This window comes from Leuresthes tenuis, unplaced genomic scaffold, assembly GCF_036924035.1.
Source record: "Leuresthes tenuis unplaced genomic scaffold, fLeuTen1.0.hap1 SCAF_3, whole genome shotgun sequence".
Lineage (NCBI taxonomy): Eukaryota > Metazoa > Chordata > Actinopteri > Atheriniformes > Atherinopsidae > Leuresthes > Leuresthes tenuis.
The window spans coordinates 6,145,152-6,166,226 of NW_027325357.1; the positions used below are offsets into that span (position 1 = coordinate 6,145,152).

The 21,075-nt window shown below is 38.9% G+C and overlaps 4 protein-coding genes across 5 annotated transcripts in view; all 4 read left to right on the forward strand.

Moving 5' to 3' along the window:
• The window catches only part of angpt4 (angiopoietin 4), a 65,140-nt gene extending 56,332 nt beyond the window's left edge, over positions 1-8,808 (forward strand). Inside the window, exons 5-10 of the mRNA XM_072381543.1 lie at positions 450-597; positions 691-803; positions 2,734-2,835; positions 2,942-3,108; positions 4,560-4,693; positions 6,423-8,808. Coding sequence (XP_072237644.1) covers positions 450-597; positions 691-803; positions 2,734-2,835; positions 2,942-3,108; positions 4,560-4,693; positions 6,423-6,583 — 825 coding nt within the window. The 3' untranslated portion in view covers positions 6,584-8,808. The remainder of the gene's footprint in view (positions 1-449; positions 598-690; positions 804-2,733; positions 2,836-2,941; positions 3,109-4,559; positions 4,694-6,422) is intronic.
• The window catches only part of dennd6aa (DENN/MADD domain containing 6Aa), a 271,486-nt gene that overhangs the window by 170,899 nt on the left and 79,512 nt on the right, over positions 1-21,075 (forward strand). The gene's annotated exons all lie outside the window — the stretch shown is intronic.
• On the forward strand, positions 11,569-14,525 carry cox6c (cytochrome c oxidase subunit 6C). Its single transcript, XM_072381544.1, has 4 exons — positions 11,569-11,658; positions 12,934-13,048; positions 14,145-14,277; positions 14,393-14,525. The coding sequence occupies exons 2-3, from the start codon at positions 12,944-12,946 to the stop codon at positions 14,268-14,270; spliced, it is 231 nt and encodes a 76-aa protein (XP_072237645.1). The 5' UTR covers positions 11,569-11,658; positions 12,934-12,943; the 3' UTR covers positions 14,271-14,277; positions 14,393-14,525.
• LOC140302992 (serine/threonine-protein kinase 4-like) overlaps positions 15,125-21,075 on the forward strand; it is a 30,302-nt gene continuing 24,351 nt past the window's right edge. Inside the window, exons 1-2 of one of the 2 annotated variants that reach the window (XM_072381546.1) lie at positions 15,125-15,543; positions 20,482-20,562. In XM_072381546.1, coding sequence (XP_072237647.1) covers positions 15,503-15,543; positions 20,482-20,562 — 122 coding nt within the window. In that variant the 5' untranslated portion in view covers positions 15,125-15,502. Of the gene's footprint in view, positions 15,544-20,471; positions 20,563-21,075 lie in introns of both variants that reach the window. The other variant, XM_072381545.1, reaches the window with a different exon arrangement.

Below are 21,075 nucleotides of genomic sequence, written 5' to 3' on the forward strand. Positions count from 1 at the left end.
AAATTAATCTTGTCAGGGCTGGTGGAGGCAGGTTATTTGGGTCATTAAATCATGTTTCAGCATAGGTTTTATATTTATTAGGCCATATCTTACATCTATATGCTCAAGCTTTCAGTGTACTTGATGATGATCGACGAGAGGTTGACCTCATAAGTGTAAATTATACAGCTGTAAGCAAGCAGACAACTTTTTTCTTTCCAATTTTTCACTTATTCAAACAACTTCAGTCTCACTCCATTCACATGCCTGAGCAATGGGCCCTCAGATGTGAAAAGTGTCATTTTTAAAATGAATTTATAAGTGAAATGCACGCCAAATTAAACGTATAAAGCCAAAATGAGGATAAGAATGATCTATACCTTCATGCATTGATAGAACATATGCAGACCTCTGAACAAATTCCTCAGTATCCTCAGTGATTAAACACCAGTGATTTTTTCCTATTTCAGTCTGTGGTCAGGACTCAGATGATGGCAATAGAGTCTTTAGAGAAGCAGCTCAGAGTCGCCAGCAGCAACAACACCGCTCTGCAGAGGCAGCAGACTCAGCTGATGCAGTCTGTCCACACGCTCATTAACATGGTGGCCAGTACTACAGGTATGTGCACACATGTTCTCACTGAGAAAGCCTACAAGTTAACAAGAGCTCATTATTTGACTGTATAACACTTTGTTGTGTCATTGCATGTAGGGTCACCTCCTCAAACCCAGATGTGGAAGGACTGTGCAGATGCTTTCAAGGCCGGTCACTCTGTGAATGGCCTGTATCACATCTACATCGGCAACAGAACTGAGCCTGTGCAGGTAAATACCAACATTTCTACTGTTTTCAGAGTTAAATGCCATAAAATGAAACATTTCTTGTTGAAAACATCAATGCTCAAATGAAGACTAAAGATACAAGAAAAAAGCTTGTTTTTATCTATTTAAATTTCAATCATGGGTTTCTTAAAACTGAGCTATCATTGCAGTCAATAAAGCTAAATAAATAAACAAATACATTTTCTGACCAAACACTGGAATCAAGTCAATAATTATTCTATGAGTAATAATTTTAAGCCACAGTGTATTTTAACAATCAGCACATTCCACACTAAAGTTTGTGAAACAGAGCATTAAGGCCATAAAAAACTCAAAAATTCAAAGTTAAATATTACAATTTGAAATTAAATTTTTCTTTTTTTTTCCCCCTTGTCCTGTCCAGCATTATGGCAGCAGAATTGTAATCTGAATACCTTTTATGCCAAACAGATTTGCTTTGCCAAGAGAAGCTTTATAAATGTAAAGCACCCCTTGATGCCCATCAACTGCCCATTTATTTATTTTTGTTTACAATCTATAACATGTAATAGAGCCGAACCGGACTGGGGGACAAGGAAAGAAGAAGAGGAAACAAAACAAAAATAGAAACAAAAACCAGACAACCAGCTGCTACACCTGTAAAAACAAAACAGACGACAATCCACGGCCTCTGTTATGAGTGTATAAGTATACAGCCCCCCCCCCCCCCCCCCCCCCCCCCCCCCCCCCAGCAATCAGAGCACAGAACCCAGGAAGCCCACCGCAGGGACAACCACACATCCACCCAGAAGACCGCAGAGGAAGCCAGGCCATGCCCCGGACCCGGGCCCCAGGAGCCCGAGCGCCCCCAAACCCCCCGGTAGAGGCCCCACCCAATACCCAAGAGGGCCAAGCACCCCAGACAGCCACACAGTGGAACATCCACACGTCCTCCCTCCTTCAACTCCGCTGGGGTGTGGCGCAGCAGCCCCCCAGCCACCACAGACCCCGAACCAGCAGAATAATTCATCCTCCTGGCCCCTCCTGCCCCGAGCAGCAACCAGGAGACAGGGGTATGGGAAGACCCCTCCCCTCACCCTTCCGGCTCTTGTAGGACTGGAATATTAATTAAATATTAATGTTAAGATAAATGTTGAGAGTGGCAGTTCGAGATTTAAAAAACTAGCATTAGCATATAGAGCTACAACATGTGTACAAAAAGCCTTTTGTAAATGAAATGGTGACATAGTACTTCAGAATAGATGTAGTTCCAAGCATGCTCTTAATTTTAGCACAATATCTAAGTGTGGTAATCACTACTTCAAAGAGACTGTGGCAAAAATAGCGTCTGTTCAGAAGAAGAAACCAGACAAACCTTGAATAAATGGACACATTCCTGCAAAAATGTTCAAAACAGCATCATTATCTATTTGAATTAATCAGATGAATGTGGTTAAAACTGAATTTTCATCTTTGCCATGCACATTGTAATGACAGGTGTGCACGTGGTATCTCCATTACCAGTACAAGTGGATGGCAGCCTAAAGTTGAACCACTTGATAAACTCCCATACACAGTACATCCCCTGGTTGAACAGAGGATGGCAGCAGGCACACTAAACTTGATAGACCAGAAGTGTTTATTGTCAACATTTGAATATTCTTGAAACTTTAGTCTTAGTATTTAAATTTTATTCTCAACATTACAAATCTGTTCTTAGAATAAAGACTTAGAAAATAAGTCTTCATCCTCAGTTTGTTTAATTGACCCCAACACTCTCCTTGAATAGAAAATAGCTGACATACACCCTTATGAACTGATCAAATGTAATAGTGTCCATTTTAGAATATCTTAAAGTGGAGACCTTGTGCATTTGTAGTCTACCATTATTGAGTCTTTTTAGTTCTAAAATATTTTGAAATTGTGCTTAAAACTTAAATTTCTCTATCTGAAGGTGTATTGTGACATGGAGACAAGTGGCGGAGGCTGGACAGTCTTCCAGCGGCGCTTCAACGGCAGCGTGGACTTCCAGAGGAGCTGGAGGGAGTACAAAATGGTCAGTTTGTCTCAGAGTGAGAGCGATCAATCACGATCAAGGACTATAAAAGCTGAGTAAAATCTGTTCCTAATCACACCTGACAACCTCTCGTCCCCTCCCGCAGGGTTTTGGGGACGTGTTGGGAGAGCACTGGCTGGGTAATGAAGTTTTGTACCTGCTGACGAGTCAGGGCCAGTACTCTCTGAGAGTGGAGCTGAGGGACTGGGAGGCAAACTCCGCCCATTACCTGTATGACCGATTTACAATGACCAGTGAGAAACAGCAATACAGGTAACAGATACACCTACACACACAAAGTATTCATTAACCAGTATTTTACATTATTTATACTATAATACCCTTTTTGCTGCTTTCAACTTCACGCAGTATCAGTTCGATCAAAAGGCACAAGGTTCTATTTCCACATCAAAGTAGTTTTGAGCTGCAGCGTGCAGATATCTTCAGCAGCTTTTGTCATTATGCTGTTAACAGGTGCTTATTTGATCAATACTGTGATAAACCTTGAATTATTTGATTAACAGCTACTTGTTTGATCAGTACAATGACAGAAGACGGTAAGATGATGCATTTATTATTTGCATTAGTTATTGTTTTCCCAGGACCCAAAGTTGTTTGCCAAGCTCGAGAAATGTATGCAGCAAAATTTAGACATTTAGAACAAAATGTGTTTGTTTGTATCAAAACTGTTGTCAGATATTTTCCCCTCAGTTGACAGAATTACCTAATTATCACAGCTCTGTTGGTATACGTGGTTTTACTTGACAAACATGCAGAGTATCACAACAAAATCATGACTGAATTTAGGTGAAAGAGCAAACCTTTATGGCACAAACACATGACTGCTTTCTGATAAAAACATGTGCTGTGAACACCTTTGCCTTAAAAGTGGCACCAGATCTCCTCTATGAACTTGTACACAATTTGGAAATGTTTGGAAGTATATTATTTAATATGAAATATTAGATAAAATTAAAGTCAAAAAGTGCAAAAACACAGATTACAGAATTTTTGCTCAAGTTCTAGAAAATATTAAATTCCATTCATCATTATTATTGGTCACATGGCCAAAGACTAGAAAACAATTATCCTTTACAAATCAAGCATCAAACCAGAAGCCTTGATGTATTTATAGATTCAGACCTAAACTGCAACATATAAGTACAATTAAGAGTCATAATAACCTTCTAACACAGCAAAAATGACAACATTTCTGTCAGACATGACAAGAAAAACCTTCATTTCCAGTATTATAGAGTTTTGTATAATAATAATAATACCTGAGGTCTGCTGAAAGTGTCAGCTCTCTCAAATCCGAGCATATTATTTACACCGGCCTTTCAGAAAATAAAATGTACAATTCATTTTTGAATTATCGAAAATTCTGTATCTGCTTGTCGTTTGCATGGTCTTTTAACTCAAATTATTTTACTGTGTCACTATTTCTTTAAAAAAAGCACTTTGAAATGCGTACCTGAATCACATATTCGCCTGGCTCAAACATGGGCGTACAGTTGTGCATGTAGTCACACACCCTTGTATTTGTACTCTTGCACTTCACAGATTTGTGAACATACAGTATATTTATGACTGCACATACATATGGTCTCAAGGGACAGGATGCATGTGCATATTTTGGACCTGTCCACATACAAGCCCAGAAAGGCAACATACTGAATCTGTCCGATCAGTCTTCATTAATCATTCTTTCTCCTGTCACTCAGGTTATATTTGAGAGGCTACAGTGGTACAACAGGAAAGCAGAGCAGCCTGACCACACATGGGGCCGGCTTCAGCACTCGAGACCAGGACAACGACAGCTGTGACCATTGCAAATGTGCCCTGATGCTCACAGGGGGTAAGGTTTCTCCCTTTCTTTTGGTTTCTGCAGGTCTAGGTCAGTGTAGACTGGCTTGACAATATTCAGTCAACAAATAAATAAAACAAATGAATTAATTTCACTAAATTCACGTAACCTCTACGAACATCTTCCATTTAAATATTTGATTTCATTGAGTGGAACCACTCAGATAAGTTTGATCTGATTAGTAAAAGTTTATCTAGTTTTCATTAGACTATATATCTGCCTTATATCACAGTAAATAAGAAAATGCTTTCCAAAACGAGGATGAAAATCAGCGGTATATTCCTAAAAGCTCCATTCTGTCAGACGTCTGTCACTGTCACTTTTCAGTGCACTAACCTTCACCTTGAGCCAATTCCAACACAAACAACTCTTTGGTTCTCTTCAGCCTCTCCTCAGTGGGTTGTTATCCCAGATTAAGTTAATGGTTCAGGCCAAATCTCAAGCTCTCACAGGGAAATACTCCAATGACACCATTTCTCAGTGAGTCATTTAAAATCACAGCAACTTACAGACACAAAAAAATAAAAGAAATAGGGATTCAGAGATGGAGATTAAAGGAGTATAGTATAGTTATAGAAAAAAGATCACTGAGGGTTTAATGTGATGGCAAAGAACAAATCGAGCAGAAAAAAGACTAAAAAAACAGTCAAACAATGAAAGTTACACCCAAAATTGAAAATAATGATGGCTTCAATCAAAAAAAGCACATTGCCTTCGGGGAACATCAGAACAATTTTCAGACACGTGTCACAAAGTACTGTAAACGGTCTCACTGGATTTTTCTATTCACATTTGAGCTATTTTCATAGTTCGCTATTAAACAATTTCTAGTGTTTATGTAGGATTTTCAATTCTTTGGAGACTTAGATATCACATTATTGCACATTTTAAGAATGTTTAAGCATGCAGCAGATGTCACAAATCCAGCATGAAACCCTGACTTGTACAACAACAACTTAAAGTGGGGTTTTCTTGCCCTTTTATTTGAATAACTTTTATGTTACGAGGCTGTTCTAACAAAACATAAACCTTCCTTCCTTCCGTTACGGTGCATAATATTAGGAAACGTCACACTGAATGTGAACACTTTGAAAAAGACCATTCTGGAGACCATTTTTGATGGGAATCACATCGGCTGCCGCTCATCTTCAAACTGAGTTATCATTCTGATCAAAATGGCATATGGGCTGCATTTATAAACCGCTTAGCTGGTTTAAGCAACTATCAAAAAGCGATTTGCACTGCCATTCACACATACAGCTGAAACAACACTTTCTTTTATCACATGCACTTAAATTACACATGCACAGATGTAATGTTGGTGTATTTTCCTGATCCTTGTGATTATTATACAGACACCGCTCCAGAGGCATGCTGCTCACCCCAACTTTTCCTTCCTTGAGCTGTGTTTGGGAAAATCAATGTTAGGTCTGATATCTGCTCTGAGCCTCAGACATTTGCAGGTGGAAGGGAAGCATCGTTCACAGAGCGATACTGCAAAATTTAATTGACATTACTATCGTAATTATTCTTCTGTTACAAAAATAGAGAAAATAGAATCCACATGATCCATTTCAGTCAGGTGGCCATCACTTAAAAGGTTCTGTAATAGTTATTTATATTTACTTCTCCCCTTTCCCCCCTCAACCTATTCTGTCTATCATACCCTATTTTTTTTCTTCCTCTGTCTTTGTCTCACTCGATCTCTAACTCTCATTAGGTTGGTGGTTTGATGCCTGTGGTTTCTCCAACTTGAATGGGATCTATTACACAGTCGGCCACAACATCAGAAAACTCAACGGCATCAAATGGCACCACTTCAAAGGCCCCAGCTACTCCCTGAGCGCCACATCTATGATGGTACGACCCTACGACTTCTAACAACACCCCTCAATCTTCGTTTGAAAACAGCTTGACCCATGACCTCTGACTGCAGTCTCTCAAATGATCTCAATTTTGGTAAAATCCTAAGACTCATGACTGTCCCCTCCAAGACACCTTCCTGATGACCACCAGCTTACAGCAACGCCCTCAGCTTTAGCAGTATTTTGGTACAACCCTGGGTCACCCTCTGGAACGAACACGGTACAGCCCTGAACCATTACCCACTGATCCACCTTCACAGAATTACAGTGTAAAGTCCTGTCAGGAACTTCGTTTTCAACACCTATTCTGACCCCACGAGGGATGGAACAAACCAGGAAAGCAAGTTTATACCAGTTTGTTTATTTGTGATGTGATTATGATTTAGATGAGATGATAGCAACACATCTAAATCAAATAGTCGTGTAAAGAATAAAGAGAGAGCAAAGTTCAAACCCAGATGTTCATTTCATGTGCTGACCAGTCATTGTCTTGGTTGAGTCTGATTGTTGTTTTTTTCATTTCTCAGTTTCCCCACCCACAATGGCTACATTACAAAAAAAGGTCAAGTGAAAAGTCAAAAGTTTGAGTTTACTGGTACGTTGCTTTATAATTCAGAGCATCGCCTGGGTTTGAAATAATGTGCTCCACAAGATTGATAAAAAAAACTTCTGCGAGCCTTCCCTTAAATGAGCCCAGTGAAAGGCCACAAACCTTAAAAGCCAACATTTAGATGTGAAAATCAATTCTAAAATACTGTGTGAGCTAGTATGATAAATGAATAAGTAAATGTAATTAAAAAAAACTGGAACGATGAGGTACTGATCCTGGTGAAGAGTCTGGCAGCTAAGTTGTGTTCAGTATGTAGCCAATGAAGAGGTTTTTCATTGAGGCGGATGACAAGCTTTGTGCACTGATAAAGACATGAAGAGATGAAAGGACATGACGTTGTGTCTGTGGAAGTGTGTGGAAGTCTGTATTTTAGATGACAAAATCATGGTTGGGTTTGCTTTGTATTGGTCAAAACTCAAATTACTCTCAAACCAAACACACCAAGGATTCTTCACAGCAGACAGAGATGATGTTGACTAACACTATGTTTAGAATAGATCTGCTAACTTTTTATTGAATCAGTTTATAAAATTATCTGCTGACAACTTGTTAATGAAATCAGTCATTTGTTGCAGCCCTGCACGATGTTGCCCTATGCATCCAAAGACAGACACCGAGGTCATGAAATAAACTGCTGCCCTGTAAAGTCACATGTTCCGTTTCTAATTCAGATAGTCTCTGGATTATGTTGGTCAACGGTAAAATGATAAATCAAATGGCTACAGTGATTCAGTGGGCAAAGTGTACAAAAAGACTTAATCCATGTACAGGCTACAAATGATGGAAAATCATAAACAGCATAATATGACAGGAGCAAAGAAAAGAGGTTGGATCAATGTGGTGACAGGCTGAAGCCATGTGGATTGATCTGATGAGCTGAAAGGACATCACACAGGAGGAGGTGACTCACTATCCTGAAGAAGGAGCAAAATAAAAGTCCTCATGTGCAGGGAGACACATTATTCTTCAGACAAATGTGATTGTTGTTTCTGAGATGCCAAAATGGACAAGTGGACTACCAGCGCATCTGAAACTCAGAAAAGTGAAGTTCTAATGAAGGCAAAGATTTATTGTTTTGCTCATCATAAATGGAAACTCTTGCATAATGGAAGGTTGGGTTGATATTAAATCTGCAAGCTGGAAAGACACTGAGCATTAGGGTTTTGCCTATAATTTAGGAAATAATGGCATGCGGTCATAATCTTTTTGTGGATAAGTGATTGCTTTTTTGTACATTTTACTGGACGTTTATTAAACAGGAAAGAAACTAATTAAGTGAACTAGCTTTTTTATTGTTTTTGTTGGGCAGACATTCTGAACAATGAATGAAGAAAGTAAAAAAGAAGAGCTTTGGATGTTGTGATTTAGTAGAGTCCAGATTCTAAAACAAAGAAATGCTGCTTTGATTATCTTATGAATCTAAACAACTGGTTGATTATCTTGTTTCTTGTATTTTATTATTGCCTACAAATTAATACTCCAGTGGCAATAAATGAGTTACAGGACATATTTATTCTATTCAGTGAATTGTTTTGGTAAAGTCTTCATCTGTATCGTGTTACTCTGTCTTGTGCACTCACATCCTTGTCACATATGAGATTCATATTGTGATTAAACAGAAAAATGTGGAAGACTCTCTTGCTGTAACTGCCGATGCTCTAGCTCCTTTCATGCGTCCTGTTTCATGCAGTAACTCTTCAAAGTGTTGGTTTCTTGCCTGGTAAACAACCTGTTTACCAGTTTAGACTTGATAACATGTCAGTGTAATTTCCAACACAGGACAACAATGTAAAGTTGTAAAGTGGACAAGCACATACAAGATAACAATGTAATGATGTAGGATGTTTTGACCTATGATATAAGCTGTAGCAGTAACACCTTAAAATCTCCAGTCTAATCCCAAACATCAATTAGGAAATTTGGCTGTATTGCATCGCTGTCTTTCACTGGTCATTGTGAATCAATCATACTGGTAACGGGCGGAGTTTGCCACCCAGCCCCTCAGCTCCACTCTCAGAGAGTACTGGCCCGGACTCGTCTGCAGGACGGACTCATAAACATCATTACTCAGCCAGTGTTCTCCCAGCACATCCCAGAAACCCTGCGGGAGGGGAGGAGATGGGGTCAGGTGTGATTAGGAACAGATTTAAATCAACTTTTATTGTTCTTGCTTCTTGATTATTCTTGATAATGATTAATTGCCGTTAAAACACCGGTGGACGACTGTCGAGTCTCTGCCGCTTGTCTCCGTGTCACAGTCACTCCAATGTGGTAAACAATGTCTATGACATATAAAATTAAGCTGGAGCTGGTTTGTTGATGGGCTGCACGGTGGTGTGGTGGTCAGCACCGTCACCTCACAGCAAGAGGGGTTGAATCCCGACTGGAGCCTTTTCTGTGGGGAGTTTGCATGTTCTCCCCGTGCATGCGTTCTCTCCGGGTACTCTGGCTTCCTCCCACCTTCCAAAAACATGCACGTTATGTTAATTGGTGACTCTAAATTGTCCCTCAGAGTGATAGTGCATGGTTGTGTGTCTCGTGTGGTCCTTTATTTAAATAGTATTCTTTAATCCTGCCTTCTGGCCCACCGTCACAATCATTTTGCGCAATGACCAATCTTCCAAGTATAATGGAGGCTTTGCTGTTAATGTTTCCCAGTGGTCACTAAAGGTAATGCAATTAGGAAATTCAAAGTTATCCAGAAGGTATTTTGCCTATAGACTTCAGTAATACAAGAGATGCTTATAAAACTGTTGACAGGACACTCCCAACTGCAAATAAAGCCAGTTTTTACTCTGTCTACTAAATGCTTTTTTAGTCTTATTTTCATGACTTTTTGACAGCACGAAGCCTGCAAGCCAGGCAAGAACTCCAGTTGTGAGGGAAGCGATATTCAGCGTGTACAGGGATTTACACAATGAAGATTAAAACACAGAAGGCAAACAGTGTCGAGGCTCATGAACCAGGAAAGCAAATATTATATATGTGGGTGGGCACCATGCATTCAGTTATCCTAAATACATCTGCAGGGTTAAAAAACAACAGACGTAAACGATTTGTGCTTTTCAGTGTTAACCTTGTTTTTGCTGTGATCTGCATATGTGCAGAGAATCCCCCAAAAGCATCATAAACAGTCATTTGTACAATAAAACATGTTATGAAATATGGATTCTCAGCATGGCGTGTCAAAGTTTCTCTGAAATTTGATATCAAACTAGATGTGAAAGATTTCTACTTGGAGGCGTCCTCTGATGGGAATCAAACCACTGAGCTTCTGTTCCAAGGGCAGCGGTGATACCGCCACAGCTTTATATGCACGCATCCTAATAGCTGAAAGGTGCAGTTATTATGTGTATTCTTTATAATTTGCTATGGTCAGTGTGAGGTGGCAAGGGGATCCAGTCGTCAGCACTGGTGCCTCACAGCAGTAAGGTTTATGATTCACACCTTGAGCAGTCTTTCTTTGTGGAGTATGTATGTTGTCCACCTCTGGTTTGTCCTACAATTCAAAATACAAATGTTAGTTTAATTAGTTTCTCAAAGTTGATATAGGAATGAGAAGAGAGTGATCATACATGTCAGACTGTGTTAATCCTGTAATAGACACTGTTTTATGAGTCTAAGAGATGAATGATATTGTGAGAGGAATTAATTGATTTTGCTTTTATTTTATTAAAGCATTTTACTGTTACAAATTTCAACAAATTGAATTAATTTATAATTTGCAATATTAATCATGGAGGTTTTATTGTCAATATACTGCGGATATGATGTAGATTGAACATGCTTTTTAAATTTGCAAAAAGTGTTACTCTGCCGCCCTCTTGTAGCCAGATTATGGCACTGCAAAATATCCAGTTTGCTTGGAGCAAACTGAAATTTGAAAGCATTACTATGTATGTACAACCCAGCTACAGTAACAATATCCTGAAAATTATAGTTGAAATTAAGCCTTCAGATACATTAAACACCCATAAACGGATAGATGGTTCACAATATATGTAACAGAAGTAGTTACCTGACTTTCATATAAAGCTATGACATACTGTGACAAAAAACAAAAGAACAAAAACAATCTTCTGCTTTTATGTACGAGATTACATCAATATAGAGTTTGTTCTAAATTGTTAAGACTGAAAATAAAAGTTTTAGGTTGGAGAATTTCTGATTCATGGACATATTTTTCAGAGGACAACCAAATTAGATTAATAAATGTAGCACCAATTGTATAAAATTCATAAATCATCGTCAATACGTCGGAGGATAAATACGTTCACGTTTTACCAGAATATGGAGAGGGTGAAGTATTTATTTATGGTGGAACAGTCTTCTCTTTCCATGACATCGACTGTCCTTACTGTCTTCGCTTTTTTCCACCGAGTAAGTTTGTCCCTTCGTGGATCCCATATATACTCTTCCGGTAAAGGGTGAAACAGAGCTGAAGTGTGTTAGCGGTTTTGTGAAGGTCGTGAATCATACTTGTGAGTATCTCGAAAAATACAAACGATTCAACTTTGTGCGTTCAATTTTGATAATAAAGTGTTGCTTTTTTATATTAATAACAACGCTTGGATCTATCAAATGTCACATAAAATTGCTGCTTTTCTCTCGCGCCGCGGTCAGGTTAGCTGTTGGCTCTTATTGACCGAGCTAACGCTAGCTCATCCGCAGTCTATATTTAGCTAATTGCTAATCGAAAATCCCGCGGGTCATATCATCAGTTCGCTAAAACATGAATGTTTCTTATACATGTTGGACGACTTTAATCCCTAATGAAACTAGTTGTCGTTGTAGGGAAAAAATAAAGCGGCTTCTGTCTTATGTTGAACCGGTTGTTGCGCTAGCTAACAGCACTTTGACCCTGTGCTGGGGCTGGAACCGTAACACTGACACTATTTTCTGTTATCTGCTATTTCTGTCCCCGTTATTGCGCGTTGTAGATTCTTTATACATTTACTTCTCCACATCTCCAAAGTGTGTTTCTCAGCGTGAAAATAAGACTAGTTTTGGTAGTGATTTCTGAAGCTGTTACACAATATGAGAGCTGACCTGACTACCTGACTTGGCAACCATCCATGATGGCGATCTGCCTTGAGTAATTGGGCATAAATTAATTCCCGTTTAACCAACTCTCCAGCATGACACTTCAGCAGAAATAGTTCAGTAGCCCATGCTGGGTGAATAGTGTTTTTTTTTTTTTTTGGAACGTAGTTCTATGTATGAGATTTAATTGACACTTTGTCTTTGCTGAGCTACAGTAGAATTATGCTAAAACACACGGTGCTAGTGTGAAATGAGCACAGGGATTTTTGGGTGTTTTACGAAGTTATTGTTGAGAAAACTATTTGAGATTAGGAATGAAGGTGGAGGTGTGATGTTAAAAGACAATCAAGGAAACTTTTAAACGTGCAGTCTCAGAGGAGCTGAATGGGCTCTGGGGAGTGTAGGTGTATATAAAGGTAAATTGTGTGATAGTTAAAGATGCATTGATTTGTTGACCATCACAACATTGCTTAAGTTAATTTTTAATATACTGTATTAGGACATGGAGCACCAGTTAACATGGATTCTGGTATTCCAGTCTGCTGCCACTGGATTTTGTAGGTCCAATGTTTACTTGTTCCTCACATTACAGAGATAAACTGTTGTTTATTGAGAGGATAATTGAGAGGTCAATCTGTAAATAAAGTAATTATTAGTAGCGGTCCTATTGGGACATCATAGAAGTTGAATTTTTGTTTTTGTTTTTTCAACAGGTGAGCCACCATGTCTCTGCCTAAGCCAGTAATGAGGGGTTTGCTTGCGAAGCGTCTGAGGTTTCACCTTCCCATTGCGTTCACTCTATCTTTGGCTGCTGCAATAGCATTCAAGGTGAGAGCAGGACACATCCACAGCTACAGGCCCAGATCTGATTTGCACTGTTGATATTCATGAATAACTCAAAGTGTTCTGTTAGGGTCTGGACCCACTTACAGCTCGGCAACTATTTGAAAAGAAATAGTTGAAATTTGATGGTTTACAAGTGCTGATGCATCTTTATACATTGAGCAAAAAAACTGTAAATGTTTTATTGGTTCGTAAGCAGGGAGCACAACTAAAATCCAAATCAGTTATCACTCATGTTAAACCCTGAATATCATAGACACTTGAGAGGTTTTTTGAGACATTCTTTTTGCATTCAAGGCTTTTTGGTGTATCCATTCAGCCTGATTTCATAGTTAGAATTGTTGTTCAGTTAAAAAAAAGACTCCTGAACCAGTTAAATGTTGACATTATGAAGTGAAATACTGTTTTACCCCTTCCCAGCTAACGTAAAGCTGGGAGCTCAAAGGTCACTCTTATGAAACAAAGATGCCAAATAAACGAGAAATAGGGCTCATGTGTTCAACATCAAAAATACATGAACATTTCTTAAACCGCTCTGACAAACAAAAGAAATAACCACAATCTTCAGGAAATACTAAAAATCTGCTTCATGTATCTGATCTGATAAAGCTATTGTAAAGACAAAATGGTGAAAACTAAACCTAGTCATATGTGGCATCCTGTATGTCTGCAGACCCAGTAGACCGTGATAATTCGACCTTTTGGTTCAGGAAAGCATCTTTATATCTTTATATAGGTGTGTACCTTCACAACTGTATGTGCAAGGTTTCTTTCTTTATATATGAAGCATCTTTATCAACTGTTGTTTGAGAAGGTGACTTATACAAGAATAAATTCAGTTTCTTACTTCCAAAATAATTATACCTCTTGCTACAGTTTATTTGTCAGACATATTAGATCCTACTTTGCAGGATTATATTTCATGTCAGACCACAAAGTTTTTCATATACTTCAGTATAACATGTGAATGCACGTCAGATCAGCATTTGAAGCTTTAAAGCTAACATTTTGTCTTAAAAATGCCAGGTTCTGTTTTAGGTTGAAATTGTGTATAAACTGACACCTCTTCTGCTTCCTACAGTACATGGTGACAGAGCCCAGGAAGCAGGCCTATGCTGATTTCTACAAGCATTATGACAGCGTTAAAGAGTTCAACTCAATGAGGGAAGCAGGCATCTTTGAGAGCGTGCGGCCCTCTGGGGAGTAAAGCCACTGTGAGTCATTTATTGGACCACAACAAACATGTTAATTGTAATATCTTCCTTCAGTATAATTCATCGTATAACCAGCTGGATCTGTGGCTAATATGTGCATGTTTCTCTTTACCAGCTCTGCTGTCCTGTCATTCATTCCTGGTCTGAAGATGGTTCCTTCTTGCTCCGTTTGATGTTTACTGATCAGATGTGAACATCATTATGCTGTTTGTTCCTCTAAATAAAAATAAACTATTCTATTAATGTGAGTCTTTCTGTCTCTGTGATTCTTATAAACGGGAAGCTTGTAGTCACATCACCTCTCGTGTTATCAGTATGAACTCTGTCGGTATATCTTAGTTTACTGACAATTAATTAACATTTATAGTGTACTTGTACCGTAAAATATAACTTTTTCAGCAAGACTGATTATAGAGAATTTTAAATGTTCTGGTTTTAAACTACTTTAAAATCTATTCAACAAAATAGATTTAACATATTTTGCCTCAATTCATATCAATTAGCCTATTTTGACAGTAACTATTGAAAATTCTGCCCTTTTCATGTTTAAATTCATGTCAAGTTCACTATCAGTTAAGTGTGTACACTGCTAAATCTCCACATTTTAGATACTTATATTGGTAAAAATTTATGTTTACCTGTTGATTTTAGAATCAATATCCCTCCAGGTTTTGGTCAAGAAAACGATACCCTATTTAATATCCCACGGTCTGATAATGGCAGCGATATTTCTATCGATTCAATCTAATGTAATTTACATCCGTGTACGTGGTGCCCCCTGCTGCTCGTCTCCTGCACTGCAGCCTTTGTTTGCACCGCCTTCCTGCCTGCTTCTCGCTTCACTTCCTGGTTTTCTCAGGTGGATGTCACAGCGGCTGCCAAACGCTCTGTCAAACACGTCTAAAGTTGTCCAGGCACGGGAGGAGGATGTACCCTACGGCGAAGATACCGCAGCTGAGTGACGCTAGTTCTCTGTGTTAACTCCGTTTTACAGAATGATTAAAAGACGTTGTCTTTTTTTTCACGGCTACCGAGCATCAGCTGTACCGTCCGCCGGGACTCTGCTGTGAAACAGCGGGGTTAGCTGCTGCTAGCCTGCTAGCGAGCTAGCAGGCGGTTACCCGCTACTGTTAGCATCGTGTGTCCACTTGACGTAGACCACTTTGGTTCAAGTTTGACTCCAGACCTGATTCAGAGAAGTCCGAGTGTGCTGGAGGGAGATAACATGGAGAATAAGGATAAAGTGCAGATGAGGAACCCTCGCAGGTAAAGTCATAAATGAAAACAGGTCTTAGACATCAGAAAACTCATTGATTTGTTTATTGAACGTTAGCCTTGCATTAAGGTGAAGTTTGGCGGTGGGCTACCCGCCAGCAGTAACTTCGCCGAACATAACTTAGTTGGCAATAATATAAACTATTTTAAATGTAATGTTGAACAGAATATTCACAAGTTTTTTAAAATCCTATTGCTTCATGGTGTCCTTCTCGCTATCTGTCATGCACCAGTAGTCATTTTATACCTATGTTATTTTATTACAACTCTTAGTTTTTCATGGATGACTGACACAAAGTAAAAGAAACAGTATCTTATGCATTTATTTTAGCCTGTACCGGACCAGTCTCGACTTATTTTAGTTACGGGCTTCAGCTTAAACTGATTTTAATGTGGGGAAACCTGCTAATTGTTGATTCGGTCAGTCAATAAAATAGCAAAGATTTTAGGGTGGAAAGTAATTTGTGATATCAGATCATGAAATGACTAAACTATAATGATAGTTTCCATCACCCAGTGATGTACAATATACAACAAAAGCTGATTTAGTCATTTTCCTTTACCTTCTTCAGTCTCCAGCCCCACATGGGTGCAGGTATACTCCTCATGTATTCACTATCTTGTTGAATAAGCTGAGAGCCTTTGTTGGTATACTGTGACAAATCCCAGGGCTTGTTTCTATCAAAGGCCCTCTGATCCAATTTAATACCTTAAGTCTGTTCGTAGATCTTGGCTTAGCTGCTTTAATCTAAAGTGGTTTACCAAAATCAGCTCGGAGTGGATACATACATGTTCAGTCTGTGATATTTGACAGAATGGAAAGATTTGTGGGGCCTCGGATACCACAAAAATTATTATGTTGCCAAAAATTGGGCCACTGGAAAGGACGGCTGTCTTTAAAAACAAGAAATCATTTAAGTGGGAGTTTATTGTCATATAGAGCAGGTAGTTCATGAGAGAACTGATAATTTCTTTTAGATTGTACCCATTTGTGTGCACTGCACAGGTTTTCCAGGTCTACACCCATTGATGTTTTTTTTATGATCTTTCCTTTAAGACGATTAGTCATTTGACTACCTTAAGAGTTCATTTCATCAGCCTCTGAAAGTATTTGCGTGCAGTTGACAGCTTTGGTCTGGTGCCTGTGGTTGTCCCTGTTTTTCTTTTACTTTGTGATGAGGTTTGGCTGCATTTATCAACAGAAGTTGCTGAAGCTGTTGGTAGATTCAGATATTTTTGACTTTCAGATGCTGGGGATTGATCTTTAGTAACTTTTGTAATCAGAGACACTTGCTGACATGTCACCTGTCTGCCATGTGCAGCACTGTCACATAGACATAACTGGTTGCATTTAATCTTAGAGTGTGCACTCTGGGTACTGTTGCTACTACAAAGACCTTTATTTTTCTCTCCATGTGGTTGTTTGTAACGTGGATATCTTTAAATAGACTACACAAAAGCGATAGTCCCATAACAAATGCAAGTCAAATATTTCAGGTGCACGGCTTACATTGTGGATGTATTAATAGGGTTATTTGATGTTTCACAGCTGCTTTTCAATGTTTAAAGTGGGAGTATTTTTAATCTCTCAGTGTGTTTGACAGTAGGAACTGAGGAGTTCCTATTCTGTCGACTTATGAGGATGATGCCGGTAAAACGCGCTGCTCTGTTGCTATCATGTCCACTCAGTCACAAACTGTTTCCTCATCCAGTTGATGTAAGAGTGGAGTTAATTTTCCTTCCCTCTGTTGAAACCAGCCAGGCTTTGTGTTTCATACCAAACGTGTGTCTAAAAATATGTAAACTTGTGTGGCTACTTGTTAAATGTAAACTAGAGCAACCAGATTGTGTGACCGAGGACCTGGTTTGGGTACCAATATATTTTATTAAAGGTTTACTTTGGTTTGGTTGTGTCCTGAACCAGATCCCTTAAACGGTGGTGATTATTCTTGCAAACAATAAGTCCCCAAGTGGGGAAAGAAATAGAAAGTGAGATGTTAATTAAAAGTTAAGTTAGTTATTTTATTGCGATTACCATTTGGATGAATAGAAATTCAAGTTTGCTGCTTGGTCACGACTTGATGTGAAAACACTGAGCATGCGTAAATATGTCGAGCTTATTAAGAAACAGTCGCTGTTTTTAATCCGATGGTTCTCTCCCTTTTTGTCTGAGCAGAAAATGTCTGTCAGCAGCAAATTAAGCCTTTAATGCCTTCTCCACGAAGGCTGCACTATGATTTTATCATATTTCAAATAAATTTGGGACGTCACAAAGAGAATAAAAAGCACCTTTAAGGTAGAACTTCATCTAAGTTGAATTATTTGTAGTTATAATGGTCATGTAATGTTTTGTTGAATGCTTCATGATTGTTTTAATCAGTTCATGTTAATTCACTTGAATTAAATCTATCCAAACATTTTAACAGGCCTTTGTTTTTCGCTATAGAAGAACATTAAAAGCAGTATTTGGTGCTGCTTGTAACTGCCACATCAATACTGTTGTGGTCTTTAGAATGAAGTAGGTTTATCATTTTAAATGTAGTCATGCAAACATTTGGTGTGTGCAGTACTTTTTAACAGGGCTCCTACGGTAGAGTAGCATTTCAAGGCTCCGCTCCGTCTTCTTGAAGTTGATACACTGGGCCGCTTGGCTTGTGGCTGCAGCGTAAATTCTAAAGTGTGGCCCAGATGTTTCGCCGAAAGCTCCAGTCTTACTGAGAAATCACCTCTGTTTTTAATACGCTTTAATAAACAGAGTTTTAAAGGATTATACTGTTTTAAAGAGACATGTGAAGCTGTGTAACATGTGAGTTTTGATTGACATTATCAATCATTTCATGGAGCAGAACAGAGAACGTAGATATATTCTTTGTAGTTCTTCGTACAACATTAAAATTTATCAGTTAGCTGATTACAGTTGAAAAATTACACAAGTCTGTGTCAGTTAAGCCAAAGTCATGGTTACTGTGTCTGCATGAGGTCTGTGTGACATTTAGTTTCTGCGTCAAGCCAGAATATATTTTAACAATGTGCCTGGATCACTCTCCCAGTAAAAAAGAAAATGAGTAGAAATAAAGCGGGTAAAGTAGACGGAGCAGAAGAGGAAGATCGTGGATGGTTGAGGTGAGAATATGCAGGAGAGTTGCAGGTATCCACACCCCCACAATCCTTCATTAACAGCTGAAGAACGCCAGACTGTTGAAATGCACATTTTTGGACAGCTTGATGCAGTCGTCCCAGATTGTATCACGAGTGGAATCACGTATGTTTCCAGAGTCCGATCGACTCGCGACACAGCTGCCATGAATTTGCCTTTTGGGAGCACATCAGGCTGCATCAGGCCTGCGCTGTCAAGATTAAAAATACATTGGAGCTGGTTCCACTGCATTTGGTTTAAATGCTGTTTTAGAAGAGATTCCACAGGGCCACATTTCTAAAGCATATCCCAGTTTATTTTACTCTTATTGAACATTAAACCAACTGTAGCTCATTTAGCAGAAGATGCCACACCTTTTTAATGCTGCTCTAGTTCCAACATGAAAAGCTGCTGTTGGTGCAGCATCTTTCTTGCATAAAGATTTCAGTGCATGTCATTCTTTTCTCACGTGTGTCATTATTAATGTTAATTAAACTTACCACAGATCAGTTTTAACACAGTATTTGCCATTTCTAGCTGTAATGGATTGCTGATATTGTTGATTCTGTGGTGCCACTAAACTATATGCTTTTAATGGGATCTTTCTGTTAACTACATCTTCATAAACTTCTTGGCGAGGAAGGTTTGATTCTCACAACCAAAAATAGCATTTTTCTGTCACATTTCTCTTCGTGAGACTAAACACTGAATGGAAATACAAGTAGATGTAACCAGAATCCCATGTGATCCCATAGGAATCTAAACTGGCATGCTGACATCCTTTACTTTATTCATCATCTTAGTCAAACATTCTTGAATTTGCTGATTAGCATCAAACACAAAGCACAGCTGAGGCTGATGGGAATGTTACTGGTTTTACAGGTTTTGGTGCTACCCACCCACAGTACCATCACTGGAGCCGTCATTGTGCAGTTTGGTGACTTAATTTGATGTTTCCTCCCTCGTTCCTGCAGTTTATGAGTGGCTTGTCACAGTCTGCATCTCGGACTTGTTTAGATCTATTTTTATCTGTGTTCTGAGGATATTTTTGTCTCTTGACTTCAAATATCAGGAGAGGTTTTGTTGTCCTGGTGTCTCAGAAGCGCGATCACCCAGAAAAGGAGGATAAAGTTCTGATTTCTGAAGACGGCACATCCTGATTACACTCACAAAACCTCTTTGGAAACGCTAATTTAATTCCAGTCGCTGCAGTTTGAAAAGTTGCCTTTCTAAAATTATTTATTTTTTGTTGTTTGCTTTGGTTTCATCTAGAACACCAAAAATAGGAATACAGAAAGTCAAAAAACATCTGTTGACCTTTAGCTTTTAGCGATTCATTTCTGGTGCTCTTGTTGGCCGTATTTATGGCTGTTTTATAATAATGTTAGTCTATTAATTCTGTACTACAGGTTAATGAGTTTTTGGGATAAATGAGCGACTAAAATAGGAATTGTTCACTTGTTGATAGGGTGAAATGAGGCATGAGGAAGAGATAGAATGATCAGTTGATCATTCAGTTTTTAACTATTGGAAATTACACCATATCTCCTTTGATGCTTTATGAAGAATTGCTGCTTTTCTTTATCTTTTATTTTTTGCATTGGGAATGCCTTTCGGGTTCATTTCAGAAAACCTGGACCATGAGAACTTCCTATTTTTTCATTAGAAAGGGCACATTGAGGACGCTGTTTGCAGTTAAATCGGCACTGAAACAAATGAGTAGTTTCAGTCCTGCTGTGACAGTTGTAGTTTAATTCTCTAATCCGATCCTAACCACCAACACTTTCCTACAGACAGTTGAAAAAGCTGAGCGAGGACAGTCTCACCAAGCAGCCAGAGGAAGTCTTTGATGTCCTGGAGAAGCTGGGTGAAGGGTGAGTCATTTAGTAAGATGATAAATGAATGACACATAGGCATCACAATGTCCTGATAAGAGACATGGACTGAGTTTTTAAATCTGTTTATTTGCATTTAAAGTGTTGGCAGTATCAACTTTATTTTCCCCTTTTCATATTTTCTGTTCCTCTTGATGTCTGTCTGTATTTCTGCCTCATTTATTTCTCCCTCCTTGTTGGCCATTTAGCTCCTCCCTTCTCTGGTGCCTGTCAACGTAAACATTGCCTCTTCATATCCTGTTTCTCAATGCTCTTCCTGTTCGCAGTAGCTGATTGACGCTGTGTGTGTGTGTGTGTTTGTGTGTGTCATGACTGTCAGTCATTTCTTCAGCAACTAGCATAACTGAATGACCCTCGAGTGGATCCAGCTCTTGCTCTGTGTGCAGTCTTTCTCTAACATTAGCCGATCATTAGCAACACTGATGTGAACAAGACTTCGACTCATACCAGTTGTGTTCATTTATTTATTTTTTGCTAACATGCGTGAAAGTG